The following is a 24857-nucleotide window of genomic DNA, read 5'->3' on the forward strand; positions in this document are numbered from 1 at the left end:
CGAATATTTCTCATTGATGTGTGGTTATTTATTTCATATTTTTGACTCAAATAAAACAGATTAAATAATATTTTAGACATATATTTCAGATCAAAGGTAAATAAATAGTTACTAATATTTCATGATTTGAACAGAAAATAATTATAAGAATAGTGCAACTAAATTATAAGAAACGAGTAACATGACAAAGGGATTATCAATATATTATATGAAAGCAAATCAATGTTGTACAAAGGAGTCTTGGTGTTCAATTGACTGATTAGAGGAGTTAACATCACCTTCCGTTGACATTCAAACTTTTTTCACGAAATACATTGAAATAATTCTAAATTATGCCTTTCGTCCTTGTACACATATGCATTCGCACAAAATCAATTAAAAAGCCCGGGAGTTCTTCTTCATATGGAATTTTGTGACGTATTAATGTATGTGCAGCTAAACACATCAAAGAACAATCTTTAACCAGATCGATTTTGACACCAACAAGTTTGGCTGATGCGAACAGACTTACTCCATATTCGTCACAAATATCGATATGAGCTCCATGATGACGTAAAAGATTCACTATGTCCGTGTTTATTTGGCAGGTATTATTTGCATGACGTAGATAAATATGGAGGGGTGTTTCGCCATCTTTATTCCTGGCATTTGGATTCATTCCATTCTGAAGTAACATTTCTGCCAAGACATAATGCCAGTTACCAAACTTTGGTCTGTCTGTGTGTAATTTCATATTTGGATGTCGGCTAAGAGATAAATGAAGTATTGAATTTCCATTGGTACCAGTTGGGTTTATACATATTACTCTATATAGACAGTTCATGAATGTGCGATTATCTGTTACCTGATCCATTCTGTAGGTAAGGTACAAAATATCGACCAATACATGCATCATGTCTTGGTACACAGCTGGACTTTTGCCACCGAATTTCTCTGGATCTTTTTTAATCAATTTTGTTCCTTCTTCTAACTGATCAACAACGTCCATTACCAGAGAAAACAACTGACCGACTGGTATAAATCCATGCCTTTTCTCCATGTACTCAAGCATAATGCAACTGCAAACAGATGCTATCTGGGTTATGATATATAATTCAACTTTGATAAGTAAGCCGTGTCGTTCGACCATTCGGGTGTATGCACATTGAAGTATTTGGAATGCTTTCTCATACAGTTTTTCACCTGCTATCTCCATGCCATGTAATATCAGTTTAAAGACATTATCAGTATGATACGGTCCTAGAAACCTCTCACGAACAATTAATGCACGCACTTTCAGACGTGTCGGGTATGATGAGGCAGTTTCCTGTAGTTCTTTGATAGATTTTGGTTCAGGATATCCTCCAATAATGGAGCGTAAAATGTCTGTATTATAAAGAAATTCTATTGGTTCGTCAATCTGCATCGATATGGCGTTCCACCAAAGCTCGCAAGCTCTTTCGATATCCTTGTTTTCTACAGCTGCAGCACCTAGCAGTTCGTATGTTTCTATCGTAGTTGAACGGGTCAGATCAAGTTTCGACATTAAAAGTTCGGTAATGTCAACTTTATAACCTATGGCAGCAAGTTGTAATGCTGTTGTTTTATCAAAATCTGTTGCATGTAAGTCTATATCTCCATTTAAAAGTATATCTACAGCTTCTAACAAATCTTGTTGAATTGCAGAGTGCAAAAGGGGTCTTTTACCAAAAAGAACATTAACGTCTGCACCATTAGATACCAGACATCGTAATACTTCCGGTTTGTTTAATGATTTTTGAATACATCGTTTATTGTCTTTGTCTGGAAGATTTAGATCTGCACCGTTTGCAGCCAAAAACTCAACGAGTGTTGTATTACCATCTTGACAGGCTACATGTACCAAAGCCAGCTCCGATCCTGGATTGTTTAAGTCTGCTCCCTTTTCTGTGAGGTATGTCATAATCTCATTTTGCTTACATTTGGCGGCTATCCAAACAGGCGTGGCATCTACAAAGACTCCGTGTATACGAGTTAGTCCTTTTTGCTCTAAGTCTACAAAACATTCTTCTACGAGAAATTTCACAACCTCGAAGTTTCCAATTTGACACGCTACTATCATACTCGATTTGCCATTTATTTTGTGGTTTACAATATACCTCATTTGTTCTGGAGTAAAGTTCTGCAGGTTTGATATAACATCCTGTGAATTCCCTTCAGTAATATACTTCTGTACACCTTTAGATATAAGCCGAAGATCTTCATCAGAAAAGTCCATGTTCTCTACCAATCTGGAATGAAAATTAGTAAAGAGATAAAATGTTGACCATTCAATCCTTTGAAATCTATGCAACTGTCAATTTACTAATCGAGCAACTTTTGGTTTTGTCATAGTAATAACCTAACGACCAACAATCGCACATTTGTTTTGTGGCGATAATTTCTTATTATGGTTTGACTGTGATGTAACATATTTGCGCTTAAGGTCACTAATGGTGTCTCTTAAAGATTGTATTATATGAAAATATATGAATGTGATAGATTGCAATTGATTTACTTTTTTTTTATATCTTACTTTTACAAGACATTTTTGTCTGATAAATAAAAATGTCATCAGTTTAAACATTTAAAATTATAGTCGTTATGATTTTCATTGATTATCATTGATATATATATATTAGATTACGGATTTCATAACCTGGTGCTATTGGTATATTGTCACAGAAATATTTAACAAAGATGTAAGTGTCTTCAAACCCGATTTGAATAATTATAGTTTTTGTTAAAAATAAAAACAGTTTTTACGCATAATTACTTTTTATTCAACAATTGAACACATTAGTTTCATATAAAGTATAAAAGGAAAAAATTCACACCATCGGAGGATACAGTTTAAAAGATCACAAACACCCATACACGTGTTAACCATACTTTTTTTTAAATAAATAACCTTTGTACGGCAACGAAAAGCTCTCTTAATCACTAGGGATCGTCTAAAGACTCGAAATTCTTAGGATCTAAGGAATACTCCGCACCCCTTAGCACGAACTTATCGCTTAAAATGAATTAGAATCCAAGAAAACGTTGACAAAACTTTGTTATCCGAGGTCTTCTGGACGGATGGACGGAAAAGACCTGCTTTCTCTATCTGTTTGGCGACGCAGATCAAAACGAGTTTCATAACCTGCATGAAACCCATAGTTCGAATTTTTTGCTTATGTATCTTTCCCAGAGGCGGATATATGCAACAACGTCATAAAGCATTCACCAACAATTCATCTGTTCTTGGATGTATGGATGTTTTTTTTAATAAATGTTTGATAAAAACTGTCTTGAAAATTATTTTTTGTTTCTGTTGAAATAAGTTGAAAAATAAAATCAGTATTGATTAAATACAAAATGACTTTTTTGTACTGAATGCAAAGTCCAGCCATTTCCAACTGATTGTTTAAGAAATATTTCTTTCATGCCATACTCTATGCTCATTTTAACATGGGTAGGCATTATATTTGTCAATATTTTCATACCAAGCGTCAGCGAGGTTTTAAAATGTTGACAAATATAATGCCGACCCATGTTAAAATGAGCATAGAGCATGGCATGATAGAATTATTTCGATTCTACACGATTTTTTTCGTATGTTGCGCTGTTACATTACTGTACAAGGTGAGGGGAGGGATGAGCGCTGACAAACATGTTTAACCCCGCCACATGACTTATATAAACCTTTGATATAAATTTCATAAAAATGCTATAAGAAATGTAGACTTTTTCATATAATTTATCGACTCCAATCTTAATTGACTAGGATTGTCAGTTTTCCTATCGAAGGTCGGTGGTTTTCTAAGGGCACTCCGGTTTCCTCCACCAATAAAAACTGACCGCCACGAAATAGCCCAAAAGCGGTGCTTAAAAGTGGCGTTAAAACACCAAAAATCAAATCAAATCATATAATTTATATTCCCAAGGGACATAACTCCTTTAAAAATATTAAATCAGCACTGCTTCTCGAATTCATCCGAGACATTTCTGATATAAACCTTTGGTATAATATTCATGCAATAAAAATAAACTGCTTCGCTGAACGCAGCTGGATACGCCCGCAGAGGTCCAACCCTGAACAGTTGGGGCAAAAATGGACACAATATTCAAGCTTGATACAGGTCTGAATTTGGATTGTAATTTAATATTTGACATATTATAGGTTTCTGAATAAATGTAGTCAAAGAACTTGAAATTGGTTATATGAATTGAATTTATATTCAATTAAAGATTTCTTGCTGTTGTGCAATACACTGTGCTGTTGCGCAATACTTAGTAAATCTGTTGTCAGACTATAAACAAATAAAGTTCAATTAATTATCAATGTCATATTAGAAATTTATGAAAATGTAAAGGGAGCTTACATCAATAGATATAAACAATTCACCAAAGTTTCATGAGAATTGCTGACAGCATTTTTGAGTTATTGTCCGAAAACTGGAAAATCTCCCCTTTTTTAATGAATAAAACCCCATAACTCAGAAATGATAAATGAAAAATTTATAAAATTCTAAACGGAGCTTACATCAATAGCTATAAACAATTCACCAAAGTTTCATAAGAACTGCTGAAAGCATTTTTGATTTTTTGTCTGAAAACTGGAAAATCCCCCTTTTTTATGAATAAAACCCTGTAACTCGGAAACGTAAAATCTAAAATATATAAAAATCAAAAGGGAGCTCATGTCAATAGATATAAACAATTCACCACAATTTCTTGCAAGTTGGTGAAAGCATTCTTGATTTAATGTCCGAAAACTGGAAAATCCCCCTTTTTTTAATGAATAAAACCCCATAACTCGGAAACGTAAAATCTAAAATTTATAAAAAACGAAAGGGAGCTCACGTCAATAGATATAAACAATTCACCAAAGTTTTATGCAAATTGGTTAAAGCGTTTTTGAGTTAATGTCCGACATGTTGACGACGGACGGACAGACGGACAGACGGACGGACGGACAGACGGACAACGGTATACCATAATACGTTCCGTAAACAGGCGTATAAAAATGAAGGCTCGAGAGCGCATACAATACACGACGGACTGATACACGTATGCCCGGTATTTTTATCCCCCGCAACGCGTTTTAATATAATAATTAAATAAGTTCTCGTATGATTCTAATCTGATTAAGAGAGGAATTCAGCTAGCAACAAAAATGTATTCTTTATCGGTTTAGAGTCAGCTGATCATGTGCATAAGATGTAGAACTTTTACATGATTGCAAGGTATCTCATTTTCAATTTCTGGATGAGTATAATATTTTTCTTTTATAAATCCACACATGCACGCGAAACTTATAACTATCAAAAATTCAATAGCAAATCGAAATATTAGCGGTCTTCGAAATTTATGACTTTGTGCTATGCAAATCATTTAGTCAGCGGCAGAATGTGTAGACGACAAGTAAAAATGGGTACATCATTATTAGTTACATTGTTTTGCATGTTATTATAAAAAGAAGATTAGGTATGATTGCCAATGAGACAACTCTCCACAATAGATCAAATGACACAGAAATTAACAACTATATGTCTCCGTACGGCCTTCCACAATGAGCAAAGCCCATACCGCATAGTCAGCTATAAAAGGCCCCGAAATGACAAATGTAAAACAATACAAAGGAGAAAACTAATGGCCTAATTTATGTACAAAATAATGAACGAAAAACAAATATGTAACATAGTAACAAACGACAACTATTGAATTACAGGTTCCTGACTTGGGACAGGCACATACAGAATGTGGCAGGTTTAAACTAGTTAGATGGCGCCAAACCCTCCCTCTAACCTTGGACAGGGTGCAATAGAACAGAACAAGAACACACTATACAAAACAATAAACGAAAAACAAATATGATAAAAAAGCAACAAACAACCACTACTCAATTACAGGCTCCTAACTTTGGACAGGCACATATAGAATGTGGCGGGGTTGAGCTAGTTTGAAGGCGCCTACCCTCCCCCTTACCTGGAACAGTGGTGTAACAGTACAACATAAGAACAAACTATAATAAACTGCTTCGCTGAGCGCAGCTAGATACGCCCGCAGAGGTCCAACCCTGAACAGTTGGGGCAGAAATGGACACAATATTCAAGCTTGATTCAGGTCTGAATTTGGATTGTAATTAATTATTTGACATATTATAGGTTTCTGAATAAATGTATTCAAAGAACTTAAATTTGTTATATGAATTGAATTTATATTCAATTAAAGATTTCTTGCTGTTGTGCAATACTTAGTAAATCTGTTGTCAGACTATAAACAAATAAAGTTCAATTAATTCTCAATGCCATATTAGAAATTTATGAAAATAAAAAGGGAGCTTACATCAATAGATATAAACAATATTCACCAAAGTTTCATAAGAATTTGTGACAGCATTTTTGAGTTATTGTCCGAAAACTGGAAAATCACCCCTTTTTTAATGAATAAAACCCCATAACTCAGAAATGTAAAATGTAAAATTTATAAAATTCTAAAGGGAGTTTACATCAATACATACAAACAATTCACCAAAGTTTCATAAAAATTGCTGAAAGCATTTTTGAGTTTTTGTCAGAAAACTGAAAAATCCCCCCTTTTTTTATGGATAAAACCCTGTAACTCGGAAACGTAAAATCTAAAATTTATAAAAATCGAAAGGGAGCTCATGTCAATAGATATAAACAATTCACCACAATTTCTTGCAAGTTGGTGAAAGCATTCTTGACTTATTGTCCGAAAACTGGAAAATCCCCCTTTTTTAATGAATAAAACCCCATAACTCGGAAACGTAAAATTTAAATTTTATAAAAAACGAAAGGGAGCTCACGTCAATAGATATAAACAATTCACCAAAGTTTTATGCAAATTGGTTAAAGCATTCTTGAGTTAATGTCCGACATGTTGACGACGGACAGACGGACGGACAGACGGACGGACGGACGGACGGACGGACAGACGGACAACGGTATACCATAATACGTCCCGTAAACGGGCGTATAAAAATCAGTTGAAAAAGGCTTAACTCACATACAAATAGAAATACATCTAACAAAACACAAAGTGAACGTGGACGGGTACTTGTACATCCAAACAACAAAAAGACACTGAGTACAGATCTGAAAGTACTCGCAGTTACAAATAGCTAGTTCAAAGCCAATTACAACTAATAAAATAAAAATCATTCATCTAAGACTAAATTATCAATCAGAACACATCCAACATCCAATGCTTTATATGTTTGCAGCACAGCAACAAACAACAAGACATAAACATTATAAAAATATAAATGTAACCATAATGACTTCCTTGATTCTTTGATGGACAAGCGCCAATAATGTCTGATCAATTTTAAAAACCCGAGGAGTCTAAAAATGTTATGAAAGTTTTAAATTTAATCAAAATCTAAATAACATGAAGACTGTGACCAACTATTTATATTGATGAGATTGTTTTGAAACAGCACGTAAATAAATGGTGATAAACTAGATCTGGTACTAGTAACGAACTCCAACGATTTTATCTTGATCAGAAAAACAAACAAAAAATAATTTAACCCCGCCACATTTTTTTGTGTCTGTTCCAAAGTCCGGAACCTCGTCAGTAGTTGTCGTATGTCATATCTTAATGCTTTTGTTTTTTGAGACCAGGGTTTTAATGGAAAATTGTTTCTGTGTAAGTTATTCAAATTACACTAAATAATGGAGTAACATGCCGTGAGCCATTGAAAAGAAGATTGCATGCCATTCAGAATTAAGAAAGGCTAATCCTGATTGGTCGTTGTGTGCACTCGATAATTATTAATACTAGACACCTTAAGGTTTCTTCCATATACCACTGGGAAAATAATGTGTTTTCCTTTGCATTAGAGGAAACTGGAAGTGTTTTCTAGACTGTGACGAGACATGATATTTGTAAGTGCAAAATTGATAGACAAGGGAGATAAGCAAAAATTGCCCAAAGAACAGCAACGGGGACCTATATTTTTGGACTAAAACATATTGGCCTAATAATTCTTCTTTAATTCTAACAAGCTTTCGTTCTGAAATCAAATTTCTAAAGTCTGTATCTCGAAAAATGCTACTTTTTTCGCCCATTGTAAAAAAGATTGCATTATGCGATCTTCCCTTGACATGTTGTATAGACACCTGTCTATTGTTGAATAGTGAGAGTTATATTCAATATGTTTTTTGGCTATATTTGTAGTTGTTGGTCGTCGTCTCATTGACATATACCCGACATCTCCTTTTACTGCAATACAAAGAATGTAAATTAAATCAATCAATCAATGCAGATCCATCAAAATAACTGAATTAATTTCGTTCCGCTAAAAATATTCTGCATCTAAATATAAAATAAAATATGCTTTATATAATTACTAATACATTTATTTGTATCAAATTTCTACGATTTATAATAGTGTGTACACACGCTTTGGACTTCATGTTCTTTTTGCGTCTATCATTTTGAAATTTACTAGTTTTCTTTAGAATTGATACGCTTCCCAAAACATGTGTTCGTACAACTCCAATTCCCGCAAACGACACATAGACACATTGGTCATTATTTGTGTAAAAGAGGTAGGGCGAATTTTAAAGATTTAACTTCAAAGAAAAGCCGTTTTAAAAAATCTATCATTATGTATATAAAAATCACAATGTATCACTGCTTCATATATATATTCTAAACATGCTTGAGTTATCACGATTTGGTCAATTTGAACATGTAATCTAATTAAAAAAAACATCAAGACCGCTCAAAAATGAAATTTTGATATATTTTGCCTATGAGCATTTATTACAATAATAAAAAAAGAACGGCGTTTCAAACCATCACCAACATTCTTATTTACATCAGAATCAAAGCCATTAGATAACTTTTTGGCACACATTTATGCATGTTCGTTCTGTAAGTGTTCGATGCAATTCTATTTTTAAATGTACAAAAATTTATGATGTTTACCTATACATGCATCAATGCTTAATAATATTTCGCCGGATTCTATAGATAAATATATGCTCCCCAAAAAGGGAAGAATAAAGAAGCAAGATAAAATCACAAATAAAAAAAAGCGATACAACAAATTGGCTAAAAGATCGTTAAACAATAGTTGAGAAAATCTTTAAAGTATGTTATTTAGACTCTTTTTAATGGCAAAAGTCCACTAGGTTTTATCAGCGCCGAGCCTCTAAATGAAACAAGAACAAAGAAAATTGACCATAATTATGCATACCACTTTTACAGATATATTTCATTAGTGTAAGTATAGATTAACTGATAAGTGTGATTTGTCTTGTGATTTAATGTGAATATAATCCGTTTGTATAGTAAACAAATATTGGAATTATGTAATATAAATTCTGCAAACAGTATCATTTATCTTATTTTTTTCAGTTATAAATATGCTTGATTAATCCAAGTAGTAATCAATTCTGTATTAAGGTTAAGTTACAGTGATATGTATCATGTCACAGATTTTTGTCAAATATTGCATACAGCTGCGGTATGTTACATGTAAACTTAAAATCGAAAAAAAAATAATGCATATGATTCTGTTATTTTCTGATATATTTCTGAATAAATTCTTTCAAAATTTGTGAACATCATTTGTATAAAATCGTCGAGAAACTTTCTGAAATTCGTCTTAAAATCATCATATTTCCAATTACAAATGCATAGATTTATCTTAAAAATTAATATGTTGTTGATACATAAATATCTGTACATATGATCATATATATTTGCTTTTTATACAATAGTGCATCTATATTGAAATAATTACTTCAGTAATATTGGATTTAATCATGTTAATAAAAGAGTGAAATGGTTTTGTTTTCGCTCGAGTCGATTGAAGTTCAACAAGCTGAAGTTGTATGCCAAATGTAACGAAATCTGTGACATAGCCAATTACAGTGCCTTGACCTTTAGGTTGCATTTCGGTTATATAGACAATTCAATTTCCCATATATATATATATAGGATCTCCCTTTGCGGCTAAAACGGTGCCACTTTACTATGAAGTTTCGTAAAAAATTATACCCTGGAATGCTCTACTTTTTTTTGCAAAGGTCGAAACATAGGGCTTATTGGGTATATTTTCAACATTTATATGCTTCGAACTTCTAAGAGTTTAATCTTATACTAAAATTATGTCATACCCTCCCTTTACTTTGAATCTTCCGGAGAATTAAATTTGACCGCTGTCTAACTGTGGTTGTACTGGTAAAATTCTAAAAATGTGTCTCTACAATATGAAACACGGAGATCATATCTAGGAACAAATAGGTAAACAAGACATAATATCTATGAATATTAAGTATATCCCCAAAAGCGGCGTGGTTTGTGAAACCGCTGTATTAACAAAGTGCAACTTATAGGATTTTTTCAATTGAACCACAGGCGCTTGAGGCATGGACTCCTCTTTTTTATAGTTATTTTTTTTTTTTTTTTGTATGACATCTTTATGTCTGATATGTTTGAAAGTTTTCAAGATAATAACAGGCGCCACAATTAAAATAAATTACAAAACCTTACAAACTTATCGACTTTTATTTTTCATGCATTGCATTTGGAGTCTACAAAGCGCGTACCCACGTTTGTCATTTACTTCCGTCATCAGTAATGGACTTGACGAAATTTAAGCTACCGAGGAGTGATAGTTTGAAATTTCTGGATAGCTGAGTGATTTTACATACAAACCACAAAAAAAAACCGAAAAGGTAAATCTTTTTTTATTTGATACATGTCCTAATTTGTAGGATTTCATGGAAAATGGTCCATAAAATGTACTGGAGGCTAGCAGAAGATTACCATTTTTTAATTTTCGATCTTTATTGTCTTGTTGAAAATAAAAATATATCGGCAGCATATATAAACTTCTGTTATTGTAATATCCTGGCAATAGCATACTAAGAGACTACAGGTAACAAAATATTACGTCCTAGTAATATTGTATGGATAAAAACAAGAACACATTTACTAAAGTGAAAATAAGTGAAAATATTCAAAGTAAAGAAATTATATATAAAAATGATATGATACGTGCTGGATAATTTCATTAAATATAAATGCACACCACCATTTTATAATTCGAATACCCCATCATGACCCTCCATAGAAAAACCCGTAATTGCATAGTGAATAAATTTCAAAACAATATCCACTTGCATGCGTCCATTTCTGTGAGGTGTGAACTATTAAAAAAAAATAACCTAAAAAATCAAGATTGATGAACAACGTAGAAAATTATACATACCAGTGTAACGCTAACAGTAGATACATAACATGAACCGTCCTTGCCAAAATTCTAAATATAGCTGTATGGTATTAATTACTGTAATGTGGATGATTCCATTTTGATGAAGGGTTACATATCTGAGTTTCTTCATCGTTCAGGAATTTTTATTTTTATTTAGATGTCACTAAATAAAATAAATCAACCAAAAATCAAATAAAAGTTCTTTAATCACAATCAAAATATACATTTTAAAGCAAAAATAATTATACAGATCATGCAAATAATAAATGCAAAACACCATGTGTCCAAACCTACGGTGTAATTAATGGCAAACCTTCGATTATTGAGCGCATTATCAAATAAGTTAATGAGACCTTAACTACCGTCTTAGGAAGAAAAATCCAGATGTTAGCGACAAATATTGTAAATGTTGTCAAGGAAACTTATTAAGAAAAAATATTAAATTCACAAATTAGAAAATTTTCTTTTTTTTTTGTTTTATTAAAACTAGGTTTGGACAAATATATCTGTAGGAAATAACATTAAAAGTAAATTAGTAAACTAGTATAAAACAGAGTCGTTTTACAGAGAATGAACTTTAAAACAGAATTTGTGCAATGTATAAAATAAATGTAAAGATGAATATAACTTTACTTTGAAGGGAAGAATAAACAGACTGTACGCATGAAATTCATAAAGCCTACGAGTTTTCTTCGGAATTTGCATCTCAATACAAATAATGTTGTGACATCTAGAAAAGAACAAATGATTAAATAACCACGGCAAACGCTGGTCGCCATTCAGTGTGAAAATTACTTGCAAACAAGATTAAAAACACGGATTATGTCCATTTCATATATCCTAGTGGACGGTGGGAAATCCGCTTTGAAAACAATTAATTTATCGCGACATGTCACCTACATATTTTTCGCACTGCCCCGCGAATTCCGCTATTAACATGAACTACTTGTTACCTCCTATAAGTCTTCTTTTTCGTCTTAATTTTTCCGTTCATTCGATATCTTATTTAACATAGACCGAAAAAAAAGAGATTAGCACATTTTTTTTCTTTTTATTGGTTGATGTTTTTGCAAAAGATCTAACTGGGTCTGCGTTCGAAAAAGATGGTTTGAATGCTTAAGCATTCATAAAGCATTTATTACAAATATTTATGTGATGAATGGAAATATTTTGTTCTTACTTTGATCGACAGTCAAGATATTTAATAACGGTAAGCGTTCTTCATTTTAAAAATTAACATATCTGAACTTCCGATCTCGAATGTAAAGCAAATTGTTTTATGAATTTAAAAATTTTTACTTTTAAAACATTGAAGATGACATTTAAGAATTGAAACTGCAAAAAATCATTTTCGTTTTACCTCACATAAAATGTCCTGACTTTTCAATTTCCAATTAAAATTACCGTTAAAATTGCAATTTGATTAGAAATTTTTTTTAAACACCATGACTTCCCATGAGTTAAAAAAGAGAGATATAAATTTAGAAAAAGGAAAAAATATATTATATTAACGTCTTTAATTTCTTTTTATAATTGAAAAACAGTCTACAGAAATCACCATTACCAAATTCATTAGTAAAAACTGAAGAGAACTTCAAGGCTAAGATAACAGTGTCAACAATTCTGATATTCTAAATTTAATCATATCTTTAAGATGGTACCCAACACCTTGACTAAAATTAATTTGGCTCGTTTAATTTTCTTAAAATTTTGACAAAATATTTACTTTGACCCTTTGAAAAAAATATAAATATTTCAAAAAACTTGAACCAATCACTTTCTCTGAAAAATTTCATTGGATATATAGCAGTTTGACAAACACTAATTTTAATCATTGAGAAGCTTAATATTTCCTTAACAATACATCGTAATTAAAACGTTTAGCTGATTTTACAGAGTTATCTCCCTGTAGTGTTAGGTACCACCTTAAATCACAGATAAATAAGAAAATGTCACTATGCTGTTCTAAGTGGTTATTGACCCTTATTGACTTTGAAGAAAAAATACATCTAAATCATAATTACAATGTAGTCTCACAATAGAAGAATACTGGCAATTGGTCCCTCGGATTCATTACTACAATAAATTCAGAATTATATTAATGCATTTTACAAATGCCAATCATCAAAAAGTTTACTGCAATTTGAAAGATGGAGGATTTGAGTCATTATTTTGGCCTCTGAAAGATATCTTTCTCTGCTTGATATTCACATTTAAGCTGTTTCTTATGTAGACCTATCAATGAAAAACTTCCCTTACATACTTTTTCAATAATAAACCTATATCCCTAACACGACATCAATACATAAAACAATGCTTTGTTTTCATCAGATTTTAAGATAGTTAAAGGATTTTAAAATACAGAATACACCTATGCGAAACACAATATTGGGAGAACATGATTTATTTATTAATTGTAATTAGCTTTCTGTAACTGCGAGTTATTTTATATCGATGCTTGTGTCTTGTTTTTATGTTAGTTTTTTGTGCTTCGAACCGATTTATTGAGTTGAGCCATTTGCAGCAGATTTTTACAGTTTGTTCTAATGTTGTGCAGTTAAACCACTGTCCAAGGTTAGGGGAAGGTTGAGCGCTCACAAACATGTTTAACCCCGCCGCATTCTTAATTTCCTCTTAATTTCTCTTCCCATGTCGGAGCCTGTGATTCAGTGGTTCTCGTTGGTTCATGTCTGTCATATTGTTTTTTTGTAAATTGAATTGTTATAAATTAGGCCGTTAGTTTTCACGTTTAAATTATTTCACATTTTTCAAGCCGGGGCTTTTTATAGCTGTCTATGGTATTTTTTTTGTCTCATTGTTGCAGGCCATACTGTGACCTATAATTGATTACATCCACGTCATTTCAACTCTGATGGATAGTTGTATCGTTAGCAATCATACTACATGATGTCCATTCCCAGATTAATCTGTAATGAAGTCTTACGAATGTAAACCGACCTTATGATGTGTTGTAACACCAATGTTTCAGGTTAGGGGAGGGCTGAGCGCTTTAAACCCGCCATATTATTTATGCGCCTGTCCCAAGTCAGGAAGGAGCCTGTAGTTCAGTGGTTGTCTTTGGTCCATGTCTGTCATATTTAATGTTCTTAAATTATTTTGTGATAAATTTGGGCGTTAGTTGTCTCCATTGAATTGTTTCATATTTTTCAGTCGGGTCCTTTCATAGACGACAATACGTTATGGGTTTTTTCTCATTGTTGAAGACCGTACGGTTGTCTATAATTGCTTACATCCACTTCATTTGAACTTTGGTGGATAGCTGTCTCATTGGCAATCATAGATCATAGCACATCTCCTTATTTGTATACTAACAAAAGACCTGAAACAACTTATTACAAAATTACTAGCAACTAATCAGTGCAATCTTATCATTTTCTAGAAATGAAATAAACACTTAATTTAGTCAGTCCGAAGCGCTTTCTTGTATTTACCTTCACCAGGAACGCTTAAACCTAAACATTTGAAATCCAGGGATGAGTAAATACACTGAAACGTTAGTAGCTATATGACCAACTAGGGTTTAAAGAGAATAGCCATATTCATCAAAGTGGGTTGAAACATTAGTCTTTGTTCACGAATAAGTCATATGTATGTCTATGTGAATAGAAATTAAATAAAGTCATTTCACAATTCAACACCCATTATTTGCTCATTATTCCCGAGGATGACAGAAAACTGTTTTTTCCATGACATTTCAACATCAGCTGCAACATTAAACATGGTTGAAAATAGGTAAACAAGAAGATAATTCAAATATATTTTAATACTCATTATATCATTATTTATCAAATATTATCATAATACAAAATAATTGGCCGAACGATGAGCCCCATATAGCTGTAATTTGGTTAAATGTATTTTGACACAAAAAAAAAAAAAAACTCGCATAAAACATTTACATTAAATATCAACTCATTTTCTGCTCAACTAAGGTAAAATTAGAGACAACAGTAGTTAAAGACATCTTTTCTTGAATATTTTAGTCTTATGGTCAAAGTAAATCTCTTAAGGGTTGTGTTTAAGTTGAAAGCGTCATCTGGAACAAAATTAACAGTTTATCCAAATTGTGTGTACCAACTACACAACTATGGACCGGAAAATAGCAAAATATTTTTTCTAAGAATGCTATGAAAACTATAACAATTTGTAACTTATATGTTTTACTCCTAAAATTTTGGGGTTGTTCAGCAGGGATTATCCGACCTGAATTTGAAAATAAAACTTTAAGAAAGGTTGGGAACAAGATTAAAATGGTGAGCTAAATATGAACGTTCAGAGACGTCACAAGATACTGGTGTTACTTAGAGTAGCACGCTTACGCCGTTTTTTTTAGTAACGTCAGAACAGATTTTCTGCAGAACATTTATTCAACATTTCATTCTCTAAATAAAGTAATAGTTTTATAACGGTTGAGCTGCTTCTTCCAATTGTTCATCTCCCGGATCAGCACCATTGTATACATGCCTTTCCATGGTATGAATATGAATGATAGCAACTTTTGATTAAAGCATACCCGCGGCTGTTTCCGTTCATACAAACATTACACGTCAAACATGAAAATGGTTCCACAAGAAGACGACCATCATGGAGTCATTGTTTTATTTTTCCTGAAATTTGGAAAGTCATTTATTTGTATTAACACCAGTGCGTTATGTATACAGTGGCATTCACGCGTCTCGACGTTCAAAACGATAAAAATTAGATCAGGGGACATTGGCTTGGACACAACTGTTTATGATATCTTTTTTTTTATTCTGTAGCTCACTATTAACATAAATGTAACAATACGTACTTGAGTATATGTACTTTTCAAGTCTTGTGCAAATTAATTAAGTAATAAAAAAGTACGGTAAATGTACATTTTTTTGGTATAAGAACATCATACTTGTTATTATATTATTCAAAGCATTTCTATCCTTAAATCTGATATGAATGTTAAATTTATCAACATTAACTGATAAGGGACATACCTTATGCGTCATCTGATTTCCATTTCTTTCGACTCAAACCGCTTTTGAAGGAAAAACAACAAATATTGCGATATGAAGGTGTTATAACGTTCATGAACGGTGCGGGGGAAGAAGCGGTTTCGCGGACACTACACTCGTTTTATGCCGAACAGCATCACTCAAAATGTAACGCGGGATAGGACACTAATTACAATTTTACGAACTTTGGACTATTATTTCTCATAACCTTATCATCGCACTGCATAATGTTTGCAATATTCAAAAAGAGAATAAAATACTAGTAAGCTTTCTTTAATTATCGACATGTTAGCAGTATATTTTTTATATTACTACTGAAACATATTTTATGATAGGTAAAGCACGTTTTTCACTAGTAAAACCAGTATCTTGCGACGTCTCTCAATTCGAAATAACAGGTAGTAATTGGTCCTGACTACAAAATGTAAAGCAATAGTGCTATCATATCAAAAAAGAGTTGTAACTTGTAACAATTAGCATTTTTCTACGAATAATACTTAAATATACATTTGGGTTAATACATAATCAAGATAATGTCAAATTTCTATCAGCTTTTAAAATATATATTATTTTAAAAAATATGTTATAAAAAGTAGCTTTAATGAACTCTCAATATAGACGCATATATGTGAATGGTTATAAGTATGTATATATGTAAGTAAATGAATGATAGTATTTTTCTGTGCCTTTACGTATAAGTACATTGTCTTGATAAGTGAAAACAGAAGAACTATTCTTTAACGATATAAGTTTATTTGTTGAAATTTTGTACCTTCCAAATTCATGTTTATCGTTTAAGATCCTGAAATTATTTGTTAAAACAAAACAAAAACAAAAAAGAGCTCATTAAAGATATCAGGCTTATAGTTTGGTACGCCAGACATGCATTTTGTTTTTCCTTGTGCTGTTCCAATTCTTTTAATAACACTCTTATCGAAATGCAAACTGTTAAAAATTACAGGAATCTATGTGGAATTTAAAGTGTATTATCAGAAACAGTATGTGACCATTTTTGCAGTTTTATGTAAAAATAATAGTTGAGACTTTTGGAAGTTATTAGCAATATGTTTGTGATGATTCCAATACTACTATTAATCAAAATGCTATAAAGAATATTTTACAATTTTTCAAATACAAATTATTTCTATAAAAGTAATAATTTCAATATATTATACGTATAAACTACACAAATGTCCTAACAGAACTGTTATATATTCAATAAGTGTACAACTTTGAATGACCTGTTCGATCATTACAGCCATTAAAACTTGTTTTGTAATTTCCTTATATATTTTGTTATAAAGGTTACCATTTTTTCTCTCTAAAAATTACCCTTAATGTTATTCTACATTCAACTTAGTTTCTGTGCTAAATATATTTTCACGGTATCAGGTAAAAAAGTATAATTATAATTTATATTATTTTTTCGAAATGTCAATTTAAGTATTGAACCTAAAATACTAGTACCTATACTTAAAATGCTTATAATGCAATATTTAAAAATTTGAAGGACACAGGTTCATTTATCTTATATATTTGCCCTATGTTAGGATATCATTTAAAATGGAAAAAACAGTAAAATGTGAAGTATGATATATACACATAATCAATGAATTTTTAATTTTTATATATCAATAATTTTCAAAACTATAAAAGTGTTAATAGAAATGTGAATCAGACACATAAATTGTTTTACCTACTAATCAGGGGGATGCATTACAAAATAACATACTTTTAATGAAAAAAGTTAATTCTTAATTCTCATTTATAATATAATTTTTTTTTATCTAATAAGAACAATATTACTGATTTCTCTATTTCCAGAGTGTTTCGTTCTGGTTCTCAGCATCTGATGTCACGATGCAAGAAGTATCACCAAATCATTTTGTGACTTTCAGACATTTATACATCATGCAATGCTCGTTTCAAAGTTTTAATCTTTTTGGTTCGTCTGGTCCTATCTTTTCAGCATCAGAATATTGTACCGCGTCATCGGATACGGTTTCAACACTGGACATTAAATTTATGAGATGATTGCATAATACTTCTCCAAAGTTGTCAACACTTTCATATCCTTAAACAGATAATACATTCTTAATTGAAATAGAGCAGGCTGATCTTTCATACTTTGTTAAACTCATTTAAGTTTTCTGCACTCAAGAGGATTTAGAGCTTAAAAACAGAGGCGGAAATTACCAAAAGGGACAATACAAATTTGAAGACAAACCGACATAACATTCCAAAACCAAGAAAGGATGACAAGACAAACAACACCAACACACTACACAGAAAACTAAAGAATGAGTAGCACGAACCCCCACAAAAACGGGGTGATCTCAGGTGATTCATAAGGATAAGCAGATTCTGCTCCAAATGTGACCCCTTCCCATTGAATCTTTGTACAGACTTTTGTCCATTATTATGAAGACCGTTAGTTTATTTTTATGTCATTCGGTTGCTGTCTCATTGCATATAACCCTAATTTCGATACGATATTCCCGGGCTTGTATTTCCTATCATGATTTCCTTGATAGAGGATTGCTGCTCACAAGGAAGCTATTAAACCAAGAGTTCCAAATGGTGAAGTTGAAATCATCCCATCGTAAATTTTACGGACGCCATCACGAGTTGGTTGACCGTTATGGAATAACCGTTTCACAGATGATATCGGATATGTTCCTTATGTCGTAACTACAATACCCTTCCCTTTTCACGAATGTGACCTACCGAATTAGACTATTTACCGGATTTGTAATAACATAAGCAACACGACGAGTGCCACATGTGGAGCAGGAGCTGCTTACCCTTCCGGAGCACCTGAGATCACCCCCAGTTTTTGGTGGGGTTCGTGTTGCTTAGTCTTTAGCTTTCTATGTTGTGTCATCTGTACTATTATTTGTCTGTTTGTCTTTTTATTTTTGGCCATGGCGTTGTCAGTTTGTTTTCGATTTATGAGTTTGACTGTCCCTCTGGTATCTTTCGTCCCTCTTCCTTATATTTATATTAATAATCAGCATATAAAATTTTGAGTTTCTTGCGAAAAATACATTCTTATTACCTTTATGTCTGAATCTCTATTAAAGAAAACATACAAAGTTAAAGAACTATATTCTAAATAGACTACAAATGGTACGAGGTTGCCTCTTACATTCCGATGTTCAAATATCATAAATTCATTCAGACGGTATTAATCAAGGAAAATACCGTGGGCCTCGCATTAACTGTGAAAGAAAGGAACGAAACCGGGTGCGCCGACAAGGTTAACAACTAGCGTTTTCTGATATGCATGCATCACCCGCCATGCACATCCATACTTAGTCGAACCAGACCACTGTTCTCTTATCTAAAGATCTAAGAACGCGAATATATCGGTCACTCAATTCGTCAACAATTTCGTCAACCAGTTGAAACAATTCTTTCAAAACATTTCATGAACAGGTCAATGTCTCAAATTTGTTGCACGGAAACGAATCACTAGATCTTATAAACCAACACAGAAATTTTGAAATTAGGTCCGATATACATCAAAGAATATGGTTGCTTCAATTTTGTTTGAGAGGTACTGTTAGCCACAAACAGAAATTCCATTTCTACTTTTTTTTCATTTTTCTTCAAGTATGTACAGAATAAATTTATAAAATCCTGCTTACACTAGTAAAACCTGTGATGATCATAAATGATTAAATTTCCTTACAAATAACAAATTACTAAATACGTGCATACTTTTTATGATACTTTTTCAGAAATTTAGATTTTAAACCCAAAGTGTGATAAGGTCGAATTGTAGTCAACTCGGCTTACCGAATCAATGTATTTACTAGTGTGGTCAGTGCAACCGCATACACATTAGCTGCATGTTTTATTCATTGTACACTAAAACTAACGGAAAAACGATTCTAAGTTGTATCACCAGCCCAGTAGTCAGCACTTCGGTGTTGACATGAATATCAATGATATGGTCATTTTTATAAATTCACTGTTTGCAAAAGTATGAATTATTCGAAATACTAAGGATTTTCTTATCCCGGGCATACATTACCTTAGCCGTATTTGGCACAACTTTTTGGAATTTTGGGTCCTCAATGCTCTTCAACTTTGTACTTGTTTTGGTTTTCTAACTATTTTGATCTGAGCGTCACTGATGAGTCTTATGTAAACGAAACGCGCGTCTGGCGTATCAAATTATAAGCCTGGTACCTTTGATAACTATTGTATAATTTATGTCCGATCCTTTTCACATGTATTATTTCGACAATAAAATATGTTAACAATAATTCTTTCTAATGACCATCAATGTAGAAAAACAAACGGGGACAACTCCAACGCACATAGATTTTATGATACGACAGAACTTGTTAATCTATTAGAAATACCAATACTTTTTGGTAACATTTATTTAGACCTGAATTTAGATTTGAACTTACTATTTTGAGTGTCTTTTATGCCTATAGTTTGATTAAAATTTGATCATAATTTACAGAGGAAATACATGTGAAAGTGTGTATTATAACCGATATAGACGAACGAGAACAAAGATGAACGCCAGGTTATGACAATAGGCAAATCAAGTGAACTGCAAATAGTGAAATTAATATTTGTCTACTGACCTGGAAAAGCATTTATATCTATCACAGCATGTCTTCCATCGTCACAATCAATTATAACATCGATACCAAATAAATCCATTTTAATCTGTCGCTGTATTATAAGACATATTTCTTTTATTCTGTCATTATCTGGAGTGAATCGAGTTTTACTGAGATCATCTTGAACCCACTGTAAGATATTTTGTCACAATTAGGAAAAGGCTACGCCATTAAACAATCTGGACATAATTCAACCAAACTTTACCATAATTATCATCAAGTCAAATTTTGCTGTTATAGTTAGTAGACTGTCACTCTTTATAGGAGTTATTGCCCTTAAATGAGGATTGTTTAACCCTCTTTTGTGTTTTGAGCAAAAAATAAAGAAGATAGAGAGAAACTAAACAGATTAAATGATCAGCGATACAAGGTAAAAAAAACAGAGATTTTTGTCATGCATTCTATTCTCGTCTATTATATTGGAGAGTTTCTTTGTTGAATGTGCACATAGACCAAGATGAGCGACACAGGCTCTTTAGAGCCTCTGGCTTAGTTAACCATGAACAATTTTTTAAGATTTATATTTTCATATAATAAATAGCACCTTAACATTATATCACGTATTTCTTTAAATTAAAAATGCATTCAGAATGAAATTGTATTATTTTCTATTTGAAACGTAAATGAAAAAGGAAACCCTCAGTTTTGTGTATACTGAGTATCATTGTATAGCTGTCTCATTGATGGTTACACTTATCTACTAACCTTCTTCTCATTCTTAGTAAGAGAATTTGAACGGTTAAGCTTCGACGCATCAAACTTAATTGTAGCTCGGCCTGAAAAGAAATAAATACTTGTGTTAGTGGACATGCATGAGTCCGTCAAATCTAAATAAAAACAAATACATACTGGTTATCAAGAATTTTACTATTTTAACAGTTTGAAAATGTGATGTTCGAACAATTTATTTACATACGGATATCCAGTTGTAAACTCAAACAATAGAAATGTGTAAAAGAAGGTAAAAATGGTCAAGTTGGTATATTTGGATGGTTGACATCTACTGTCATTGTCCGTAAAACTTAATGATGGCGAATGAGTAAGATTTTTTTTATATATATCGTATAAACTTATTTACACACGAATTACAATATGGGGTACGATACATATTGAATCTGATATAACCACAAACAGCGATTACAGTTGGTGCAAATAATTTTGGATTCTGGAAATGTATATTGATAAATTCAATCAATGGAAAAAAAAAGTATTATTTTTTTATCTCTTTCCCCAGAAACAGTATTTCTTGGGGAAAGGGATTTTTTTTTTGGGGGGGGGGGGGGGGACATGGGCACAAATGGACAGTATTTTCATTGTGAACAAATTCAGGGATACCCTTTTATATTGAGTCATGTTTGAGTCCACTGATTTGTCTTAAAACTTATGAAAATCTCCCATCTTTATACTCGATATCTAAACCTCAAACAAATCCTTACAAAGAACGACATATAGCCGGGTCGTCAAGATGTTTGACTAAACATCTTTCTAAAGTTTTTACCACCGTTCTTTCTAATATAAGATCTACTCCAAAATCTTCAAACACACAATTTACAATTATGCAGTATTATCAAAACCTTTCATTTTTCTACGCGTCACACTACTATTCCCCATTCTCAATTAAAAGATCGACTTCATTATCTTATTTAAAAGAGCTTTTCTTCAAAGTGGGAAACGTACATCTATATGGATTGTTTTAGGTCACGAAAAATTTCAGCAGACAGTCGGCATTTAAATGCACCACTACTGGCCGACATGTCTTTGTACTCATATAAAGTTGAATTAATACAAAACCTTCTCAAAGACAAAACGAAAAAGCGTCTTGCAAAGTTCTTAAAAATAGATATTCAAACTCATACGTCGAAAACACACTGACAATGCCATTGCAAAAACCGAAAACGGCGAAAAGACAAACAGTACAAAAACACAACAAAGAAAACTAAAGACGAACCCCACCAAAAACCAGGGGTGGTCGCAGGTGTTCTTAAATGTCCTTTCAGATATATTGATGATGTTCTGTTACTCAATGACTCGTATTTCGATGAGTGCTTACATCTTGAATATCACAGTGAACTTGAAAAAAGTATAAAAAAAATACCGAACTCCAAGTTAAACTCAAAAAGGGGAAGTCCATAAAAACTGACAAAATCAATGGTATCAACCAACGGAACAAGTGAAAAACAACTGTCATATCCCTGAAGAAAATGGTGGATTGAACCTGGTATTATAGATAGCTAAACCTCCCACTTGTATGCCAGTTGTTTATAAAGATATATTGACAAAATTGGGTGAGCAACCCAAACAGACATAATAGGTAAATGTGACAATAAGTGAGATCCAGCAGCTGATGAAAAAGAATTTGTAGTTGACAGTACATACCGTATATAGTACACACTTTCTCGATAAAGTACAAATTAAGTAAAATATAAGTATAAAGGAAATTTAGGATACTACCGAAAGTAGAAGGTCTGCTTCATATCTTTATCTTTTCCTCAATATTGACATATATGGCCGACCTCAAATTAGACTTTAAAAGTGAAGATTTCAACTTTTCAATTGGCAGCTTCCCATTTCTCAAATGTAACACACCATCTGTTCCATTATATGGCGTTTACATATTTTAGTTAATATGTTACGCTCGTACGTGTTAACAATATATGAACTTCATGAACGGGGAGGTGCTCCTTACACAAAAACTGCTCCGGCTGACATCGACACTACTTAAGTTTACAATCACTATCACGAATTGGTTGACTGATACGATTTGTCGGTGTCAAAATTTATTAGCGACATATTTTCGCGATCTTAGATCGATAGATTCCAGTATAGTCGTCTGATCTGTAATCTCACTGGTTGTAGGCTTTTGACTGAGTATAAATTCGTAGTGCAGACGATGCGATTTCCGGAGTTTCTGTTGGTTACCTTGATTTGTCTTATCCTGATCGATTTACGAGATTTGAACATTGGTAAACTACTGTAGTCTTATTATATACTATCTCGCTTCAAATGCATTATTTTGTTTTATTCTAAAAAGGCCAAATGTTGATATGATATTTTTTTGAAAACCATATGATGAGTCATGACAACAGAGTAGGTTGTTCAAAAACGACAAACAACGGTATAGAAAACGCAACATAGAAAACTAAAGACTAAGCAACATGAACCCTACTAAAAAACCGAAAGGGGGGGTTCTAAGGTACTCCTGAAGGGTACGCAGATCCTGCTCAACATGTATACTCGTCGTGTTGCTCGTGTAATTATAAACCCGATGATTAGTCTATTTCGGTAGGTCACACTCGAGGAAAAGAGGACGTAATTGTGGTAACGATCATTGGAACATATTTGTCATCATCTGTGAAACAGATGTTCAATAACGGTCAACCAACTGATAAAAGCAACAGTAAAATTTTCAAAGGAATGATTCACCACTTGGAACTCTTGGTTTAATATCTTCCTGATGAGCAGCAACCCTATATCAAGGAAATCACTATAGGAAATGCAAGCCCTGGAATATAGCACTAGTCATTTTCAGTCTTTCTTTAAATTTTCAGACTGCAGTAGATTCATTACCATTACCATTCATAACATTCGCTTGCAGTCAATTCAGATCTGTTCAGTCTATATTCAGCCTTTTCAGCAGTTGTAATTTACATCTACTCATCAACAAGAAACTGAATTGTCTGAACAGCTACTAACAGTACTTACTTGACTGAAAAAAAAGTTGCCTGAACAGTACTGAATTTACTGTAGTCTATTAGTTTGAACATTCACTGAAAAACAGAACATGACTTAACTATTTATTTTTCAGATGATGCTAAGATCAAGATGACCGTTTCGGACTTAAATTCATTTACTAGTGTAGTATTAACTAGGAGATGTTGGAATGTTGCTATATAGAAATAGAAAGTTAAAAATTGGGAAGCTGAAACCATCTCTTTTGTCGCAAAGGTTTGTTCTCAACCG

At 32.5% G+C, this 24857-nt stretch overlaps 2 protein-coding genes across 2 annotated transcripts in view; both read right to left on the minus strand.

The window, feature by feature from the left end:
- Nucleotides 1-15: 15 nt before the first annotated feature.
- Nucleotides 16-11293, minus strand: LOC127732709 (protein fem-1 homolog C-like). The gene is made up of 2 exons (XM_052241885.1): nucleotides 11240-11293; nucleotides 16-2249 (listed from the first exon to the last, which is right to left on the minus strand). Exon 2 carries the CDS (start codon nucleotides 2234-2236, stop codon nucleotides 326-328), a length of 1911 nt encoding a protein of 636 aa, XP_052097845.1. The 5' UTR covers nucleotides 2237-2249; nucleotides 11240-11293; the 3' UTR covers nucleotides 16-325.
- Nucleotides 11294-12888: 1595 nt separating this feature from the next.
- LOC127732730 (inositol-tetrakisphosphate 1-kinase-like) overlaps nucleotides 12889-24857 on the minus strand; it is a 31565-nt gene continuing 19596 nt past the window's right edge. The window contains exons 8-10 of the mRNA XM_052241923.1: nucleotides 21603-21673; nucleotides 20859-21027; nucleotides 12889-18325 (exon numbers count right to left, since the gene is read on the minus strand). Coding sequence (XP_052097883.1) covers nucleotides 18177-18325; nucleotides 20859-21027; nucleotides 21603-21673 — 389 coding nt within the window. The 3' untranslated portion in view covers nucleotides 12889-18176. The remainder of the gene's footprint in view (nucleotides 18326-20858; nucleotides 21028-21602; nucleotides 21674-24857) is intronic.

Source organism: Mytilus californianus, unplaced genomic scaffold (genome assembly GCF_021869535.1).
Source record: "Mytilus californianus isolate M0D057914Y unplaced genomic scaffold, xbMytCali1.0.p SCAF_26, whole genome shotgun sequence".
In the NCBI taxonomy this organism is placed as follows: domain Eukaryota; kingdom Metazoa; phylum Mollusca; class Bivalvia; order Mytilida; family Mytilidae; genus Mytilus; species Mytilus californianus.